General features: G+C 39.5%; 1 protein-coding gene across 1 annotated transcript; it reads left to right on the plus strand.

The window, feature by feature from the left end:
• Window positions 1-19,075: 19,075 nt before the first annotated feature.
• On the plus strand, window positions 19,076-20,038 carry LOC109561244 (olfactory receptor 2T29-like). The gene has a single exon (XM_019963629.2). It carries the CDS (start codon window positions 19,076-19,078, stop codon window positions 20,036-20,038), a length of 963 nt encoding a protein of 320 aa, XP_019819188.2.
• Window positions 20,039-21,323: the final 1,285 nt, after the last annotated feature.

The following is a 21,323-nucleotide window of genomic DNA, read 5'->3' on the forward strand; positions in this document are numbered from 1 at the left end:
AAACTATAAGTATAGTGGGCTAATTAGAAATTGTGTTGGTGAAGGGTTTTCCATTTGTTGAGCCAATGTTTGTTGCTAAGTCTCCATATCCCCTGCCCTTACACACATTAATGAATATATAGAATTAACCTTTGATATTAATCACGTTAGACCTTAGGCTAAGTAAATTCTTTCCTTAACTAAAACCCACTACACCCTCACCCTGTAGGAATGTAACTTTATTTGGGTGGCGTCTGTTTTGAGAATAATCAGCCCTGGAGATATAAGTGTCCTGATTGACTGACCGCTGTCACAAGGAGAGGGTCGTAAATTGTCAGCAGGCCCCCCTGGCCAGAAGATGATGTAACACCCCTAAGACTTCTGTATACATTTGTATGAAGCACCTGACTTTGATAAAAGTCAGGACTGCTGACCCCGCGTGACTTTTGCATAACATCTCAGTGTATAAAAGTAGACCATGGAAAATAAAGAATTGGGATCAGTTTCTCGAAATACTGGTCTCCCCATGTCGCTCTCTCTCTCACTCTGGTTGAGTCTCCATCTGGAGCGCGGCACCCACCATGCTTACTAATTATGCCTGGGCTTCTAAGATCCGACCGGGGAGGCCTCAGTGTCTCCTCTCCTTCGGGAGAACGGAAGGACGCCTGCGGCCTACGTAAGTGGTGCAAACTTCTTGTCTTGAAGTTTTATTGGTCTCCCGCGTAAACCAAGCTACTCAGCCTCTTTTCTCCACTGAATTTTCCTACTGAGCTATCCTTATTCTATTACTCTTTATATCTTTAATTAATATCTAATTGAAGCTATTGTATCCTGATCCTCGCCTATGCCGTCTCTCCTTCGAATACCCCGGATCAGCCGGGGCTGGTCCCCGGCAGGTGGCGCCCGAACAGGGACAAGTGTCTTTTTCAATTTTGGTTTCCTCAAGATATATGCCTACTAGTGGGATTGCTGAGTCATATGGTGATTTTACCTTGGACATGAGGTAGCTCCTCTCAGCTGCCGCCCACAACCTTGGGCATGGGGTAGTTCCACTCGGCTGCCAACCCAAGCCTCAGGCCTACCCCATGTCTGAGGTAAGGAGAGGCAGCTGAGGTTTGCTGGAACAGCCATGAAGAGATATCCCACATCCAAGGTAAGAGAAACCCAAGTAAGTCTGTAGGCACTGAGAGAGGGCATCAGAAGGCAGACAGACTGAAACCACAGTCACAGACAACAGGCCAATCTGATCACATGGACAATAGTCTTGTCTAACTCAATGAAACTAAGCCATGCTGTGTGGGGCCACCCAAGATAGATGGGTCATCGTGGAGAGGTCTGACAAAATGTGGTCTACTGGAGAAGGGAATGGCAAACCACTTCAATATTCTTGCCTTGAGAACCCCATGAACAGTATTAAAAGGCAAAAGGATAGGACACTGAAAGATGAACTGCCTAGGTCAGTAGGTGCCCAGTATGCTCCTGGAGATCAGTGGAGAAATAACTCCAGAAAGAATGAAGGGATGGAGCCAAAGCACAAACAACACCCAGTCGTGGATGGGACTGGTGATAGAAGCAAGGTCTGATGCTGTAAACAGCAATGTTGCATAGGAACCTGGAATGTAAGGTTCATGAATCAAGGTAAATTGGAAGTGGTTAAACAGGAGATGACAAGAGTGAACATTGACATTGTAGGAATCAGAGAACTAAGATGGACTGGAATGGGTGAATTTAACTCAGATGACCATTATATCTACTACTGCAGGCAGGAATCCCTCAGAAGGAACGGAATAGCTGTTATAGTCAACAAAAGAGTCCAAAATGCAGTACTTGGGTGCAATCTCAAAAATTACAGAATTATCTCTATTTGTTTCCAAGGCAAACCATCCCATATCACAGTAATCTAAGTCTATGCCCCAACAAGTAACGCTGAAAAAGCTGAAGTTGAACAGTTCTATGAAGACCTACAAGACCTTCTAGAACTAACACACAAAAAAGATGTCCTTTTCATTATACGGGACTGGAATGCAAAAATAGGAAGTCAAGAAACACCTGGAGTAACAGGCAAATTTGGCCTTGGAATACAGAATGAAGCAGCACAAAGGCTAATAGAGTTCTGCAAAGAGAACTCACTGGTCATAGAAAATACCCTCTTCCAATAACACAAGACTCTACACAAGGACATCACCAGATGGTCGACACTGAAATCAGATTGATTATATTCTTTGCAGCCAAAGATGGAGAAGCTCTATTCAGCCAGAAAAAATAAGACCAGGAGCTACTGTGGCTCAGATCATGAACTCTGTATTGCCAACTTCAGAATGAAATTGAAGAAAGTGGGGAAAAACACTAGACCATTGAGGTATGACCTAAATCAAGCCCCTTACAGTGGAAGTGAGAAATGAATTTAAGGGACTAGATCTGACAGACAGAGTACCATATGAACTATGGACAGAGGTTTGTGACATTGTACAGGAGACAGGAATCAAGACCATCCCCAAGAAAAAGAAATGCAAAAAAGCAAAATGGCTGTATGATGGGGCCTTACAAATAGCTATGAAAAGAAGGGAAGCAAAAAGCAAAGGAGAAAAGGAAAGATATACCCATTTGAATGCAGAATTCGAAAGAATAGCAAGGAGAGCTAAGAAAGCCTTCTTCAGTGATCAGTGCAAAGAAATAGAAGAAAACAACAGAATGGTGAAGACTAGAGATCTCTTCAAGAAAATTAGAGATACCAAGGGAATATTTCATGCAAAGATGGGCTCAATAAAGGATATAAATGGTATGAAGCTACCAGAAGCAGAAGATATTAAGAAGAGATGGCAGAATATTCAGAACTGTACAAAAAAGATCTTCATGACCCAGATAATGTCTGGCTGTGGTCACTCATCTACAGCCAGACATCCTGGAATGTGAAGTCAAGTGGGCCTTAGGAAGGATCACTATGAACAAAGGTAGTGGAGGTGATGGAATTCCAGTTCAGCTCTTTCAAATCCTGAAAGATGATGCTGTAAAAGTGCTGCACTCAATATGCCAGCAAATTTAGAAAACTCAGCAGTGGTCACAGGACTGGAAAAGGTCAGTTTTCATTCCAATCCAAAAAAAGGCAATGCCGAAGAATGCTCAAACGAATGCACAATTCCACTCATCTCAGACTCTAGTAAAGTGATGCTTAGAGTTCTCCAAGCCAGGCTTCAACAATACATGAACTGTGAACTTCCTGATGTTCAAGCTGGTTTTAGAAAAGGCAGAGGAACCAGAGATCAATGCCAACACCCACTGGATCATTGAAAAAGCTAGAGAGTTCCAGAAAAACATATATTTCTGCATTATTGACTATGCCAAAGCCTTTGACTGTGTGGATCATGATAAACTGTGGAAAATTCTGAAAGAGATGGGAATACCAGACCACCTGACCTGTCTCTTGAGAAACGTGTAGCCAGGTCAGGAAGCAACAGTTAGCACTGGACATGGAAAAACAGACTGGTTCCAAATAGGAAAAAAGAGTATGTCAAGGCTATATATTGTCACCCTGCTTATTTAACTGATATGCAGAGTACATCATGAGAAACGCTGGGCTGGAAGAAGCACAAGTTGGAATCAAGATTGCCGGGAAAAATATCAATAACCTCAGATATGCAGATGACACCACCGTTATGACAGAAAGCAAAGAAGAACTAAAGAGCCTCTTGATGAAAGGGAAAGAGGAGAATGAAAAAGTTGGCTTAAAGCTCAACATTCAGAAAATGAAGATTATGGAATCCGGTCCCATCACTTCATGGCAAATAGATGGGGAAACAGTGGAAACAGTGGCTGACTTTATTTTTCTGGGCTCCAAAATCCCTTCAGATGGTGAATGCAGCCATGAAATTAAAAGACGCTCATTCCTTGTATGGAAAGTTATGACCAACCCAGACAGCATATTAAAAAGCAGAGACATTACTTTGTCAACAAAGGTCCATCTAGTCAAGCCTATGGTTTTTCCAGTAGTCATGTATGGATGTGAGAGTTGGACTGTGAAGAAAGCTGAGCACCGAAGAATTGATGCTTTTGAAGTGTGGTGTTGGAGAAAACTCTTGAGAGTCCCTTGGACTGCAAGGAGATCCAACCAATCCATCCTAAATGAGATCAGTCCTCGGTGTTCATTGGAAGGACTGATGTTGAGCTGAAACTCCAATACTTTGGGCACCTGATGCAAAGAGCTGACTCATTTGAAAAGACCCTGATGCTGGGAAAGATTGAGGGCAGGAGGAGAAGGGGATGTCAGAGGTTAAGGTGGTTGGATGGCATCACTGATTCAATGGACATGGGTTTGGGTAGACTCTGGGAGTTAGTGATGGACAGGGAGGCCTGGAGTTCTGCAGTTCATGGGGTCTCAAAGAATCGGACTCGTCTGAGCGACTGAGCTGAACTGATGGTGATTTTATTCTTAGTTTTTTAAGGAATCTCCATACCGTGTTCCAAAGAGGCTGTATAAATTTACATTTGCACCAACAGAGCCAAAGTGTTCCCTTTTCTCTTCACCATTTCCAGCATTTACAGTTTGTAGACTTCTTGATGGATGGCCATTCTGACTGGTATAAGGTGTTATCTCACTGCAGTTTTGATTTACATTTCTCTAATTATGAGAGATGTTGACTATCTTTCCATGTGTTTGTTAGCTATCTATATATCTTTGGAGAAATGTCTGTTTAGGTCTTTGGCCCACTTTTGGATTGCATTGTTTCTTTTTCTGGTATTGCACTGTATAAGCTGCTTGTATATTTTTGAAATTAATCCTTTTTCAGTTGTTTCATTTGCTATTATTTTCTCCCATTCTTAGGGTTGTCTAAGTTTAACTAGGTCTCATTTGTTTATTTTTTATTTTATTTCCATTACTCTAGGAGATGGATCACAGAAGATCTTGCTTTGATTTATGTCATCAACTGCTCTGCCTATGTTTTGCTCTAAGTGTTTTATAATTTCTGGTCTTACATTTAGGGCTTTAATCAATTTTGAGTTTATCTTTGTGTATGGTGTTAGGAAGCAAGTGTTCTAATTTTATTCTTTTACACATAGCTGTCCACTTTTCCAAGCATCACTTATTGAAGAGACTATCTTTGCCCCATTGCATATTCTTGCAACCTTTGTCAAAAATAAGGTATCCATAGGTGTGTGGGCTCATCTCTGGGCTCTCCATCTTGTTCCATTTGCCTATATTTCTGGTTTTGTACCAGTAACAAACTGTCTAGATGACTGTAGCTTTGTAGTACAGTCTGAAGTCAGGAAGGTTGATTCCTCCAGCTCCATTCTTCTCTCTCAAGAATGCTTTGGCTATTCAGGGTCTTTTGTGTTTCCATGTTGATTGTATATTTTTTGTTCTAGTTCTTTGAAAAATTCTATTGGTAATTTGATAGGGATAGCATTTGGTAGTATAGTCAAATGCAATTACCAGATTGCATTTGGTAGTATAGTAATTTTCACAATATTGATTCTTCCAAACTAGGTACACAGACTATCTTTCCATCTGTTTATGTGATCTTTGATTTGTTTCATTAGTGTCTTATAATTTTCTGTATACAGTTCTTTGGTCTCCTTAGGTAGGTTTATTCCTAGATATTTTATTATTTTTGTTGCAATGGTGAATGGCATTAATTCCTTAATTTCTCTTTCTCATTTTTCATTGTTACAAAACCTACCTCAATAAAAACCTACCTCTTTAGTTCCTCTTTGCTTTCTGCCATAAGGGTGATGTCATCTGCATATCTGAGATTATTGATATGTCTCCTGGCAGTCTTTATTCCAGATTGTGCTTCATACAGCCTGGCATTTTTCATGATGTACTCTGCATAGAAGTTAAATAAACAGGGTGACAATATACAGCCTTGACGAACTCCTTTTCCTATTTGGAACCAGTCTGTTGTTCCATGTCCAGTTCTAACTGTTGCTTCCTGACCTGCATACAAATTTCTCAAGAGGTAGATCAGGTGGTCTGGTATTCCCATCTCTTTCAGAATTTTCCACAGTTTATCGTGATCCACACAGTCAAAGGCTTTGGCATAGTCAATAAAGCAGAAATAGATGTTTTTCTGGGACTCTCTTGCCTTTTCCATGATCCAGCAGATGTTGGCAATTTGATCTCTGGTTCCTCTGCCTTTTCTAAAACCAGCTTGAACATCAGGAAGTTCACGGTTCACATATTGCTGAAGTCTGGCTTGAAGAATTTTGAGCATTACTTTACTAGCGTGTGAGATGAGTGCAATTGTGCGGTAGTTGAGCATTCTTTGGCATTGCCTTTCTTTGGGATTGGAATGAAACTGACCTTTTCCAGTCCTATGGCCACCGCTGAGTTTTCCAAATTTGCTGGCATATTGAGTGCAGCACTTTCACAGCATCATCTTTCAGGATTTGGAATAGCTTAACTGGAATTCTATCACCTCCACTAGCTTTGTTCATAGTGATGCTTTCTAAGGCCCACTTGACTTCACATTCCAGGATGTCTGGCTCTAGGCCAGTGATCACACCATCGTGATTATCTGGGTCATGAAGATCTTTTTTGTACAGTTCTTCTGTGTATTCTTGCCATCTCTTCTTAATATCTTCTGCTTCTGTTAGGTCCATACCATTTCTGTCCTTTTTCGAGCCCATCTTTGCATGAAATGTTCCTTTAGTATCTCTGATTTTCTTGAAGAGATCTCTAGTCTTTCCCATTCTGTTGTTTTCCTCTATTTCTTTGCATTGATCACTGAAGAAGGCTTTCTTATCTCTTCTTGCTATTCTTTGGAACTCTGCATTCAGATGCTTATATCTTTCCTTTTCTCCTTTTGCTTTTGCTTCTCTTCTTTTCACAGCTATTTGTAAGGCCTCCCCAGACAGCCATTTTGCTTTTTTGCATTTCTTTTCCATGGGGATGGTCTTGATCCCTATCTCCTGTACAATGTCATGAACCTCATTCCATAGTTCATCAGGCACTCTATCAGATCTAGTCCCTTAAATCTATTTCTCACTTCCACTGTATAATCATAAGGGAATTGATTTAGGTCATACCTGAATGGTCTAGTGGTTTTCCCCACTTTCTTCAACTTCAGTCTGAATTTGGCAATAAGGAGTTCATGATCTGAGCCACAGTCAGCTCCCGGTCTTGTTTTTGCTGACCGTATAAAGCTTCTCCATCTTTGGCTGCAAAGAATATAATCAATCTGATTTTGGTGTTGACCATCTGGTGATGTCCATGTATAGAGTCTTCTCTTGTGTTGTTGGAAGGGGGTGTTTGTTATGACCAGTGCATTTTCTTGGCAAAACTCTATTATATCAGGGTCCAAAATCACTGCAGATGGTGACTGTACGCATGAAATGAAAAGATACTTACTCCTAGGAAGAAAAACTATGAGAAACCTAGTTCAGGTAGTTTAGTTCAGTCAGTCAGTTCCCGACTGTTTGCCACCCTATGGACTGCAGCATGCCAGGCCTCCATGTCCATCACCAACTCCCAGAGTTTACTCAAACTCATGTCCATTGAGTCGGTGATGCCATCCAACAACCTCATCATCTGTCGTCCCCTTCTCCTTTACCTTAAATCTTTCCCAGCATCACGGTCTTTTCCGTTGAGTTATTTCTTCACATCAGGTGGCCAAAGTGTTGGAGTTTCAGCTTCAGCATCAGTCCCTCAATGAATATTCATGACTGATTTCCTTTAGGATGGACTAGTTGGATCTCCTTGCAGTCCAAGGGATTCTCAAGAGTCATCTCCAAACCACAGTTCAAAAGTATCAATTCTTTGGCACTCAGCTGTCCTTATAGTCCAACTCTTACATCCATAGATGACTCCTGGAAAGACCATAGCTTTAACTAGACAGACCTTTGTTGGCAAAGTAATGTCTCTGCATTTTAATATGATCTCTAGGTTGATCACAACTTTTCTTCAAGGAGCAAGTGTCTTTTAATTTCATGGCTGCAGTCACCATCTGCAGTGATGTCACTGTTTGTCATCAAACAGTGTTTGACATCAGACTTTGATGTTTGTCACTGTTTCCACTGTATCCCCATCTATTTGCCATGAAGTGATGGGACCAGATGCCATGATCTTAGTTTTCTGAATGTTGAGTTTTAAGCCAACTTTTTTACTTTCCTCTTCTACTTTCATCAAGAGGCTCTTTAGTTCTTCTTCACTTTCTGTCATCTGCTTATCTGAAGTTATTGATATTTCTCCCAGCAATCTTGATTCCAGCTTGTGTTTCATCCAGCCCAGCATTTCTCATGATGTACTCTGCGTACAAGTTAAATAAGCAGAATGATAATATACAGCCTTGACCCACTCCTTTCCCAATTTGGAACCAGTGTGTTGTTCCATGTCCAGTTCTAAGTGTCACTTCCTGATCCGCATACAGATTTCTCAACAGACAGGTCAAATGGTCTGGTATTCCCATCTCTTTAAGAATTTTCTACAGTTTGTTTTGATCCACACAGTCAAAGTCTTTGGCATAGTCAATAAAGCAGAAATAGATGGGTTTTTTTCTGGAATTCTCTTGCTTTTTTAATGATCCATAGAATGTTGGCAGTTTGATCTCTGGTTCCTCTGCCTTTTCTAAATCCATCTTGAACATCTGGAAGTTTTCATAGTTCACGTACCGTTGAAACCTGACTGGAAGAATTTTGAGCATTACTTTACTAGCATGTGAAATGAGTGCAATTGTGCAGTAGTTTGAGCATTCTTTGGCATTGCTTTTCTTTGGGATTGGAATGAAAACTGACCTTTTCCAGTCCTGTGGCCACTGCTGAGTTTTCCAAATTTGCTGACATATTGACTGCAACACTTTCACATTATCATCTTTCAGGATTTGAAAGAGCTCAACTGGAAACAGCTCAACTGGAATCACCTCCACTAGCTTTGTTCATAATGATGCTTTCTAAGGCCCACTTGACTTCACATTCCAGGATATCTGGCTTTAGGTGAGGGAATCACACCATCGTGATTATCTTGGTCATGAAGATCTTTTTTGTACAATTCTTCTGTGTATTCTTGCCACCTCTTCTTAATATTTCCTGCTTCTTTAGCTGCCTACCATTTCTGTCCTTTATTGAGCCCATCTTTGCATGAAATGTTCCCTTGGTATCTCTTATTTTCTTGAAGAGATCTCTAGTCTTTCCCATTCTATTACTTTCCTCTATTTCTTTGATCGCTGAAGAAGGCTTTCTTTTCTCTTCTTGTTATTCTTTGGAACTCTGTATTCAAATGGGTATATCTTTCCTTTTCTCCTTTGCTTTTCACTTCTCTTTTCTCAGCTATTCTTAGCTTTTCTCAGCTAAGGCCTCCTCAGACAGCCATTTTGATTGTTTGGACTTCTTTTTCTTGGGAATGGTCTCGCTCCCTGTCTCCTGTACAATGTCACGAACCTCCATCCATAGTTCATCAGGCACTCTGTCTATCAGATCTAGTCCCTTAAATCCATTTCTCACTTCCACTATATAATCATAAGGGATTTGATTTAGGTCATACCTGAATGGTCTAGTGATTTTCCCCATTTTCTTCAACTTCAGTCTGAATTTGGCAATAAGGAGTTCATGATCTGAGCCACAGTCAGCTCCCGGTCTTGTTTTTGCTGACCATATAGAGCTTCTCCATCTTTGGCTGCAAAGAATATAATCAATCTGATTTTGGTGTTGACTATTTTTGATGTCCATATGTAGAGTTTTCTCTTGTGTTGTTGGAAGAGGGTGTTTTCTGTGACAGTGCATTCTCTTAGTGGAACTCTGTTAGCCTTTGCCCTGCTTCATTATGTACTCCAAGATCAAATTTGCCTGTTACTCCAGGTGTTTCTTGACTTCCTACATTTGCATTCCAGTCCCCTGTAATGAAAAGGACATCTTTTTTGGGTGTTAGTTCTAGAAGGTCTTGTAGGTCTTGATAGAACCATTCAACTTCAGTTTCTTTAGTATTACTGGTCAGGGCATAGACTTGGATTACTGTGATATTGAATGGTTTGCCTTGGAAATGAATAGAGATCATTCTGTCGTTTTTGAGATTGCATCCAAGTACTGCATTTCAGACTCTTCTGTTGACTTTGATGGCTACTCCATTTCTTCTAAGGGATTCCTGACCACAGTAGTAAATATAATGGTCATCTGAGTTAAATTCACCCATTCCAGTCCATCTTAGTTCGCTGATTCCTAGAACGTCAATGTTCACTCTTGCCGTCTCCTGTTTGACCACTTCCAATTTCCCTTAATTCATGGACCTAACATTCCATGTTTCTATGCAATATTGCTCTTTACAGCATCAAACCTTGCTCCTATCACCAGTCCCATCCACAACAGGGTATTGTTTTTGCTTTGGCTCCATCCCTTCATTCTTTCTGGAGTTATTTCTCCACTGATCTCCAATAGCATCTTGGGTGCCTTCCAACCTTGGGAGTTCATCTTTCAGTGTCCTACATTTTTGCCTTTTCATACTGTTCATTGGGGTTTTCAAGGCAGGAATACTGAAGTGGTCTGCCATTCCCTTCTCCAGTGGACCACATTCTGTCAGACCTCTCCACCATGACCTGTCCGTCTTGGGTGGCCCCACACAGCATGGCTTAGTTTCATTGAGTTAGACAAGCTGTGGTCTTTGTGATCAGACTGGCTAGTTGTCTGTGATTGTGGTTTCAGTCTCAGTGCCTACCTTCTCACTTGGGTTTCTCTTACCTTGGACGTGGAGTAGCTCTTCACAGGCTGCTCCAGCAAAGTGCAGCCACCACCCTTGACCTTGAACGTGGGGTAGCTCCTCTCGGCCACACTCCTGCACCGTCACAGCCGCCTTGCTCCTGCGCCATCACGGGAAGCATTACTATGAACAAAGTTAGTGGAAGTGATGAAATTCCAGCCAAGCTATATAAAATTCTGAAAGATGATGCTGTTAAAGTGCTGTACTCAAAAGTATTAGTTGCTCAGTCATATCAGACTCTGGAACCCATGGACTACAGTACACCAGCTCCTCTGTCCATGGGATTCTCCAGGCAAGAATACTGAAGTGGGTAGTCATTCCATTCTCCATGAGATCTTCCTGACCTGAGTATCAAACCCTGGTCTCCTGCACTGCAGGCAAATTCTTTACCATTTGAACCACCAGGGAAGCTCACAGGACTAGAAAAGGAAAGCTTTCATTCCAGTTCCAAAGAAGGCCAATACCAAAGAAAGTATAATTGTGTTCATTTCATGTGCTAGTAAAGTTATGCTCAAAAATCCTTCAAGGTGGGCTTAAGAAGTATGTGAACTGAGAATTTTCAAATGTACAAGTTGGATTTATAAAAGGCAGAGGAGCCAGATACCAAATTGGCAAGTTTCATTGGATCTTAAAGAAAGCAAGGAAATTCCAGGAAAATATCTACTGCTGCTTCACTGACTATGTTAAAGTCTTTGACTGTGTGGATCATAGCAAACTGTGGAAAAATCTTAGAGTTGGGACAGACAATCTTACTTGTCTCCTGAGAAATCTGTATGCAGGTCAATTAGAAACAGGTAGAACCAGACATAGAATAAATGGCTAGTTCAAAACTGGGAAAAGAGTACATCAAGGCTATATATTGTACCCTGCTTATTTAACTTACATGCAAAGTACACTATGTGAAATGCTGGGCTGGATGAATCACAAGCTGGAATCAAGATTGTGGGGAGAAATACCAATAACCTCAGATATGCAGATGACACCATCCTTATGGCAGAAAACAAAGAGGAATTAAAGAGTCTCCTGATGAAAGTGAAAGAGGAGAGTGCAAAAGCTGGCTTAAAACTCAACGTTCAAAAAACAAAGATCATGGCATCCAGTCCCATTACTTCATGGCAAATAGATAGGGAAACAATGGAAATGGTGACAGTATTTATTTTCTTAGGCTCTAAAGCCACTGCAGATGGTGACTGCAGCCATGAAATTAAAAGATGCTTGCTCCTTGGGAGAAAAGCAATGACAAAACTAGACAGTGTATTAAGAAGCAGACACATTACTTTGCCTACAATGGTCCATATAGTCAAAGCTATGGTTTTTCTAGTAATTATGTACAGATGTGAGAGCTGCACAATAAAGAAAGCTGAGCACTGAAGAATTGATGCTTTCAAACTGTGGTGCTGGAGAAGATTGTTGAGAGTTCCTTGGACAGTAAGAAATCAAATCAGTAAATCCTAAAGGAAATCAAGCCTGAATATTCATTGGAAGGACTGATGCTGAAGCTGATGCTCTAATACGTTAGCCACCTGATGCAAAGAGCCGACACATTGGAGAAGATGCAGATGCTGGGAAACATTGAAAACAGAAGGAGAAAGGGATGACAGAGGATGGGATGATTGGTTGGCATCCCCTACTCAATGGACATGAGTTTGAGTAAACTCTGGAAGAAGGTGAAGAACAGAGAAGCCTAGTGTGCTGAAGTCCCTGAGGCTGCAAAGATTTGGACAGGACTGAGCAACTGAACAAAAAAATTTTGAAATATATAGCATCATATACATCTTAAACTCACATGATGCAATATGTAAATTACATTTTGATTAAAGCTAGAAACTATTTTTTAATTAAAAAGAAATTGGAAACATTGAAAAAATAAATATAACATTAAACTAACATTGATACCACATGAGGAACAAAAGAAAGTATGCATTCAGTAATCTAACTGAGTGACCAAGACAATAATGTGAAGGATCTGCTCTCAGTTTTGACTATAGTACTAAGTAGTGCTACTGTTTTAACAAATCAGTTGAACTGTGAGTTTCAAAATGTGTATCTATATAGCCGCTTCAATAAGCGGTGCTGGGAAAACTGGACAGTTACCTGAAAAAGAATGAAAGTAGAACACTTCCTAACACCATACACAAAGATAAAATCAAAATTGATTAAAGATCTAAATGTAAGACAAGAAGCTATAAAACTCTTAGTGTAAAACACAGGCAGAACTCTCAATGACATAAATCAAAGCAAGATCCCCTATGACCCACCTCCTAGAATAATGGAAATAAAAACAAAAATAAAAAAAGTGGGGCCTAATTAAACTTAAAAGCTTTTGTGGAAACTCTAAACAAAGTGAAATGACAACCCTCAGAATGGAAGAAAATAATAACAAATGAAACAACTGACAAAGGATTAATTTCCAAAAGATACAACAGCTTATACAACCTCAATACCAGAGAAACAAACAGCACAATCAAAAAGTGGGCAAAAGACCTAAACAGAAATTACTCCAAAAAAGACTTACAGATGGCTAATAAACACATGAAAAGATGTTCAACATTGCTCATTATTACAGAAGTGCTAATCAAAACTACAAGGAAATATCACCTCACACCTGTCAGAATGTGAAGTGAAAGTCAGTCAGTCATGTCCGACTCTTTGTGACCCCAAGGACTATAGTCCATGGAATTCTCCAGTCCAGAATACTGGAGTGGGTAGCCTTTCCATTTCTGAGGGGATCTTCCCAACCCAGGGATAAAATCCAGGTCTCCTGCATTTCAGGTGGATTCTTTACCAGCTAAGCCACCAGGGAAGTCCCCTGGTCAGAATGGCCATCATCAGAAAATCTACATGCTGGAGATTTTCTACATACACTACATGTTGGAGAGGCTATGGAATAAAGGAAACCATCTTGCACTGTTGGTGGGAATGTAAATTGATACAGCTACTTTGGGAGACATTATGAAGATTCTTTAAAAAACTAGGAATAAAACTACCATATGACCCAACAACCCCACTACTGGGCATATACCCTGAGAAAACCACAATTGAAAACCACACATGTACCCCAATGTTCATTATAGTAATATTTACAATAGCTAGGACATGTAAATAGGACTTCCCTGTAGCTCAAACAGTAAAGAACCTGCCTGTGATGCAGGTGACCAGGGTTTGATCCCTGGGTTGGGAAGTTCCTCTGGAGAAGGGAATGGCAACCCACTCTAGTATTCTTGCCTGGAGAATCCCATGAACAGAAAAGCCTGGCAGGCCACAGTCCATGGGGTCACAAAGAGTTGGACATGACTGAGAGATTAACATACACAAGACATGTAAGTAACCTAGATATCCATTGACAGATGATTGGATAAGGAATCTGTGGTACATATACACAATGGAATATTATTCAACCATAAAAAGAATGCATTTGAGGCAGTGCTAATAAGGTAGATGAACCTAGAGCCTATTATACAGAGTGAAGTAAGTCATAAAGTGAAAGACAAATATCATATATTAACACATATAATGGAATCACTGCAGATGGTGATTTCAGACAGGAAATTAAAAGACACTTACTCCTTGGAAGGAAAGCTATGACCAACCTAGATAGCATATTCAAAAGCAGAGATATTACTTTGCCAACAAAGGTCCGTCTAGTCAAGGGTATGGTTTTTCCAGTGGTCACGTGTGGATGTGAGAGTTGGACTGTGAAGAAGGCTAAGCACTGAAGAATTAATGCTTTTGAACTGTGGTGTTGAAGAAGACTCTTGAGAGTCCCTTGGACTGCAAGGAGGTCCAACCAGTCCATCCTAAAGGAGATCAGTCCTGGGTGTTCTTTGGAAGGACTGATGCTAAAGCTGAAACTCCAATACTTTGACCACCACATGCAAAGGGTTGACTCATTGGAAAAGACCCTGATGCTGGGAGGGATTGGGGGCGAGAGGAGAAGGGGACAACAGAGGATGAGATGGCTGGATGGCATCACCAACTCGATGGACGTGAGTTTAAGTGAACTCCAGGAGCTGGTGATGGACAGGGAGGCCTGACATGCAACAATTCATGGGGTTGCAAAGAGTCGGACACAACTGAGCGACTGAACTGAACTGAATTGATATATGGAATCTAGAAGGAGGGTACTGATGAACCTATTTGCAGGGCAGCAATGGAGCTGCAGACATAGAGAACAGACTTATGTATCTGGGGGTGGGGGGTGGGAAGGAGAGGGTGGGGTGAATGGAAGAGTAGCGTGCATACCTATACACTACCCTAGTAAAATAGATAGCCAGTGAGAATTTGGTAGATGACTCAGGGAACTCAAGCCAGGGCTCTGTGACTATCTAGAGAGGTGGAATGGACTGGGAGGTGGGAGGGAGATTCAAGAGGGAGGGAACATATATGTACCAGTGGCTGATTCATGTTGATATTTGGCAAAATCCACCACAATATTGTAAAGCAATTATCCTTCAATCAAAAAATGAAAAGTATTTTTTTCACAAATTTTGCTTGAATTTAAATGAGGAAAAATGTAATTTACACATATATGAAAATACATTTTAATGAAAAGTTTACTTAGAAACTAACTTGTATACTTCCATATCTAAATAATTTATTGGTGATGTTGAAATTTGTGATTATTGTTAATACTGGTTAAAATGTTAATAAATATTAAGATTGAAAAAAATTTTAAGGTGTTTATAAAAATAGATGAGGAAAAAGACTCAGAAAAGTGCAATGGGGAGACCTATTAGCTTCTTTAGATTTCTTAATTGCATTCCTTTTTATAGTCTCAGAGGTATTTATCAACAGATAACTTTCAACCACTTCCTAAATGGGCATAGCATAACCAGGGGTGATGTCACTCCTCTACTTCTCTTCGTACACCTAACCTAAAATACTACATTATCTCATCTGGATGAAACTACCAACATCACTTAATGCTGGGTTCAACCAGACAAGCAGACAGAACTGCAAGAGCTAAAGGTAATGATTTTTCTTGATGTGTTCTGTTTCTGATACATTCTATTAGTTCTTAAAGATATTTTTTCCTATTTTTAGCTAGCTATTTTTAAAGAGGAAAGCAAAGGTGCTTTATCTTTTTGAATCTCTTTATGTAGCATGTATTTACTGCAATATGTTAGAGAGCGGCTCTTTGTTTTTCAATTATTTGTAGAGAAAGTAATATATATTCTTCCTATGTTATTAAATATACTTTTTTTCTGACCATAAAATTTTACAAAGTAAGAGCAACTCATTTTACTTTGAATAGGGATGTTTTCTAGGGGTTAGAAAACACTGCAAATAAATGTCTCAGTCATATTTACACTTTCCTAATGAAACTGACAATGGCTGACCCACCACCCAAATTGTCTGCTATAGAGGAAAGACTATGTCCCCAAGAGACAAGAGGCAAAATTAAAGTCTGTGGGTTCAACTCTTGAGCTAAGACAAGGATTCTCACTCAACTTAGTTGTATAGTGTTAAGCAGATATCCTGAGAACCTGATCTTTTTAACTTTTAAAAGGAGAAAGTAAAATGAGTAAGTAGGCTCACAGGCTCTCAGGAAAGATCAAATGTAGTAAAGAGTTGGAACAATTCCTGGAATGCTGTCAGCTTCATATAAAGGTTGTATATTATCCTACCACTACTGGCAATAATTTCCCAATTTAAATATGCAAAAAACTGTTTACATGAAGTTCAAGGAATTAGATTAGATAATTTGAGAATGAATAAGGGGCAAAGTTGCTATACAGACAGAGAAGGAAACACTGTCTGGTGTCTTGGGTGGGTTGTTAGTGTAGTTTAATAACAGTGACCCCCTCCCCCCATTTACCAAAGTGTAGCAGAGATTTATCCAAAGCCCAGCAAGTCCCCTCCTTGGTCTCCCTCCATCTGTTTAGTAAATAGCTTCAAGATCTTCACATGTATTAATCACTTCTCCAGTCCTTGATTTCCTTTAATCACAGATGTAAACTTGATCAGTATGCATTGTTTTGAAACTTATTTAACTGTTTTTCAGTTTTGCTCAGAGCCAGATTTCTTCTGCCACTGAAGGTAAAATTTAACAGAAAAGTTATATTTTTGCAATGCATCCTAGGTTTGCTAGACATTTATATGGATATCAAGAAATCAAGAAATCTTTTGTAGTGTTATCTACTTCTTTAGTACTCTGGAACTCAGAACTGATAATAAGTTGAATATTATAACTAGCCTTGGGAATTATTACAAAGTATATCTGAAACTTGAACATGATTCATGAAATATCCCTGCATCATAACATGCTCTAAACTCTTCCCAGAAAGAGGAGCCAATATTTCATTCTCATTGGCAATAGCTTTTGAAATTTAACATTTTACATGTCTGAAATTGAGAAATTTAAAGGTTTAATCTTTATAAGAGAAAAAAGTAGAATAAGAAGCTACTCCTTATTCCCTAAGAAAGGTCAGATTATATTTTTTTGTCTATTTTTATTTGTCTATTTTTCTTTTTATTTATTGTGTATACTTTAAATCACATTTATATAATATTTCCCCTGAATAGACAAATGTGATTTCCTTAAATGTAATCAAGTTTAATTTGCTTTTGGTTCATGTTCAGTGACTAGTACAAGGCTGGCTATAAGCAGCAAGATAGAAGAAGAAACAATGAATTAGTGTCAGAAATATCACAGTGTTGTTCAGTTTTCCTTATTCATCTCAGTTTCCAAGAATAATTAATTGATGTGTATGAAAGCAGATAACATTTGGGAAAATAACCAAAATTTTGTCTGATAGATGTCAGTAACCCTTTAAAGCAGATGAATTTTCGACTTGGAAACACTTGTACCAGACAGAAATAAAATGGATTTCTAGACAAAGCTCTGCTTAAACAGGATACCATTTAAAAAACATATTATACATTTATCCATATTTATTTATATTTATATAGAAATATCACATACATACATGTGGTATTTGTTTAAAATTTAAATATATACATAATTATATGTATATGTACACTCCACATAACCACAGTGCCTCACAGTATCACCCAGTCCTGTAGACAAAAGAGATTGAAATGTTTTGTATAGATTTTCCTTAAATTACATTTCAGTAACTTTTTTTTTAACTTTACAGTATTGTGTTGGTTTTGCCATATATCAACATGAATCCGCCACAAGTATACACGTGTTCCCCATCCTGAACCCCACTCCCACCTCCTTCCCATACCATCCCTCTGGGTCATCCCAGTGCACCAGCCCCAAGCAACCAGTATCGTGCATCGAACCTGGACTGGTGACTCATTTCATAATGATATTATACATGTTTCAATGCCATTCTCCCAAATCATCCCACCCTCTCCCTCTTCCACAGAATCCAAAAGACTGTTCTATACATCAGTGTCTCTTTTACTGTCTCGTATACAGGGTAATTGTTACCATCTTTCTAAATTCCATATATATGCGTTAGTATACTGTATTGGTGTTTTTCTTTCTGGCTTACTTCACTCTGTATAATAGGCTCCAGTTTCATCCACCTCATTAGAACTGGGAGAAGGCAATGGCACCCTACTCCAGTACTCTTGCCTGGAAAATCCCATGGATTGAGGAGCCTGGTGGGCTGCAATCTGTGGGGTTGCAAAGAGTCGGACACGACTGAGTGACTTCACTTTCACTTTTCACTTTCATGCATTGGAGAAGGAAATGGCAACCCATTCCAGTGTTCTTGCCTGGGGAATCCCAGGGACAGAGGATCCTGGTGGGCTGCCGTCTATGGGGTCGCACAGAGTCGGACACGAATGAACTGACGCGGCAGCATTAGAACTGATTCAAATGTACTCTTTTAAATGGCTGAGTAATACTCCATTGTGTATATGTACCACAGCTTTCTTATCCATTCATCTGCTGATGGACATCTAGGTTGCTTCCATGTCCTGGCTATTATAAACCTTTCTTACATGTAATACACCTCCAAGAGTTTTAAAACTCCCAGTTGGATCCTTAAACTGGGGATAATAAAATTCCAAGTTCTATAAAAAGCATTTTAGAAGAGTGTGATATCTTTTTTTTAAAAAGTAATTTACTTTTTGTGTTTGCATAGGCCAGACACTATATAAATTTCCATTCTTGTCCATGAAGGACATTACATCATCAGATGTCATAAACTTCAACTGCAGCAACATAGCTATAAGTTAGCAATTTTTTAGACCCACAGTTGTGAAATACTAGTTTTCTAGTAATCTGTAAAATTATAGATACTTTTAAAACTCCATATCTACAGAGTCACAGAATTTCCTCTTGTTAGCACAATTGAGTGGTTCACACATACACATACACACTCACATACACACATACACATATGTGCACACTCTCCATAAACATTCATTTCAGTTGGTAGATTCCTATAAGTAATCCATTAACTTCAAAGTTCTCCTTGGTGGTCTAGGTGAAACCTCATGGACAATAACACCTGGATGACCAGCTACACTGAAAGATTAGATTTCACCCTGGTGGGAATCTTCAGTCAATCACAACACCCTGCTCTCCTTTGTTTGGTCATTTCTGTGGTTTTCCTGATGGCCTTGTCTGGAAATATCATTCTGATGTTTTTGATATATTCTGATGCTCACCTCCACACCCCCATGTACTTTTTCATCAGTCAGCTGTCCTTCATGGACATGATGTACATTTCTGTTACTGTACCCAAGATGCTCATGGACCAGATCACAGGTGTAAATAAGATCTCAGTTCCTAAATGTGGGATTCAGATGTTCCTCTATGTGACACTAGCAGGTTCAGAATTTTTCCTTCTAGCCTCCATGGCCTATGATCGCTACATGGCCATTTGCCATCCTCTCCATTACCCTGTCCTCATGAACCACAGGGTGTGTCTCTTCCTGGCATCTGGCTGCTGGTTTCTGGGCTCAGTGGATGGCTTCTTGTTTACTCCCATCACCATGACCTTCCCCTTCTGCAGATCCCGGGAGATCCATCATTTCTTCTGTGAAGTTCCTGCTGTATTAAAGCTTTCCTGCTCAGACACCTCCCTCTATGAGATTTTCATGTACCTGTGTTGTGTCCTCATGCTCCTCATTCCTGTGACAATCATTTCAGGCTCTTATTACTTTATCCTCCTCACCATTCACAGGATGAACTCAGCAGAGGGTCGGAAGAAGGCATTTGCAACTTGTTCCTCCCACATGACTGTGGTCATCCTCTTTTATGGGGCTGCCATATACACATATATGCTTCCCAACTCCTACCACACACCTGAGAAGGACATGATGGTATCTGTCTTTTACACCATACTCACTCCTGTACTAAACCCTTTAATCTATAGTCTAGGGAATAAGGATGTTACGGGGGCTCTGAAGAAAATGTTAAACATGGGAATTGTTTTTCAAGAAACTATAAAGTAAGAAACTTTGTATTAATTTGTTTTGCCTTCTCTTTACATTTCATAAGTTTAGATTCTTATGCCAACAGCACCGCTTAGAATTTTATACTATGATATCTCATTTTCACACCTTTTTAGAGAAGTCCTTCCTTGAATGAGAAAACTCTCAAATTCTCCAATCCTTCTCCACTCAAAATGCATTATACAATTATACTGTATTGATGTTATTTACTGAAGCTGATAACTGCACTATGACTTTGTAGATGAATATATGTATTCTTTGGAAACACATAATAATGTTTAAAGGAAAAAAGTTACAAGATGCTATGAAATTGATTAAATGGGGGATAATGAAGCAAAAACTATAGAATATTAACAACTGGGGATTCTGAGGAAAGGGTATGTGGTTTGTACTATTCTTATTCGTGCTACTTTTCTATAAATAAACACTTACTCAACATAAACAGCTAAAGTATCAATCCTCACTCCTTTATTGAATTTGTCTTCTGCTTTGTGGCAATGTAGATGGCATAATACCTAAGAAAACATGCTCATTTTAATGTGGTTAATTATTACTGAGATAATCCCATCTCTGCCCAACTTTATATGGCCTTCTTTGTTCCACGTGGGTGAATTCTGAAGGCATTTAGTGGAGGTTAATTGTTCTCTGCAAGTAGTAGGTTTAGAATGCAGAATTGCACAAAGGACAGAGGGAAATATATAAATTCAAAGTGGCAGAAAGATTTAGAGAAGATTCCTCCATGGGGTGGCATCTGAACCAAGTTTTGAAGTATGTAATTTATTACACAAAAAGAGGCAGGATATCAAATTTCAAACTCATTTATTTATTCAATTATTCAATTAATATTTCCTATACTATACTATAATCCAAAATAAAAGCTAAATGAGAGTAAAATCTGACTACTACATGGCTGCTGTTCCCAAGGGATCTGGATCTGTAGCTGTAGTTTCACACACAAATGGGTGCTATAAAGTATTTGCTGTGTCTTGATGTTCATGAAGAATGGGCACAGCTCATAAAGAGATATCAGTTCTATCTGTGACATGTAAGTTGGGTAAAATAAAAGGTTGAGAGCAGCCCCTGGAATTCAGTGTTGAATGGTGACCAGATGTTAACTTCAGATGAGTATAAACAACTGGAGGGAGGGAGGGGATTGTTCAAGGACACAGAAAAAGAAGAGCACAAAGGTCAGACAGTTTACCAAGGAGGAGAGGAAAATGTTCCAATGGCTCCTCCTTTCCTGCCTTACTTTATAGACTAATTTCTTGACCTTCTGTGATCCAGT

This window comes from Bos indicus, chromosome 7 (assembly GCF_029378745.1).
Source record: "Bos indicus isolate NIAB-ARS_2022 breed Sahiwal x Tharparkar chromosome 7, NIAB-ARS_B.indTharparkar_mat_pri_1.0, whole genome shotgun sequence".
NCBI lineage: Eukaryota > Metazoa > Chordata > Mammalia > Artiodactyla > Bovidae > Bos > Bos indicus.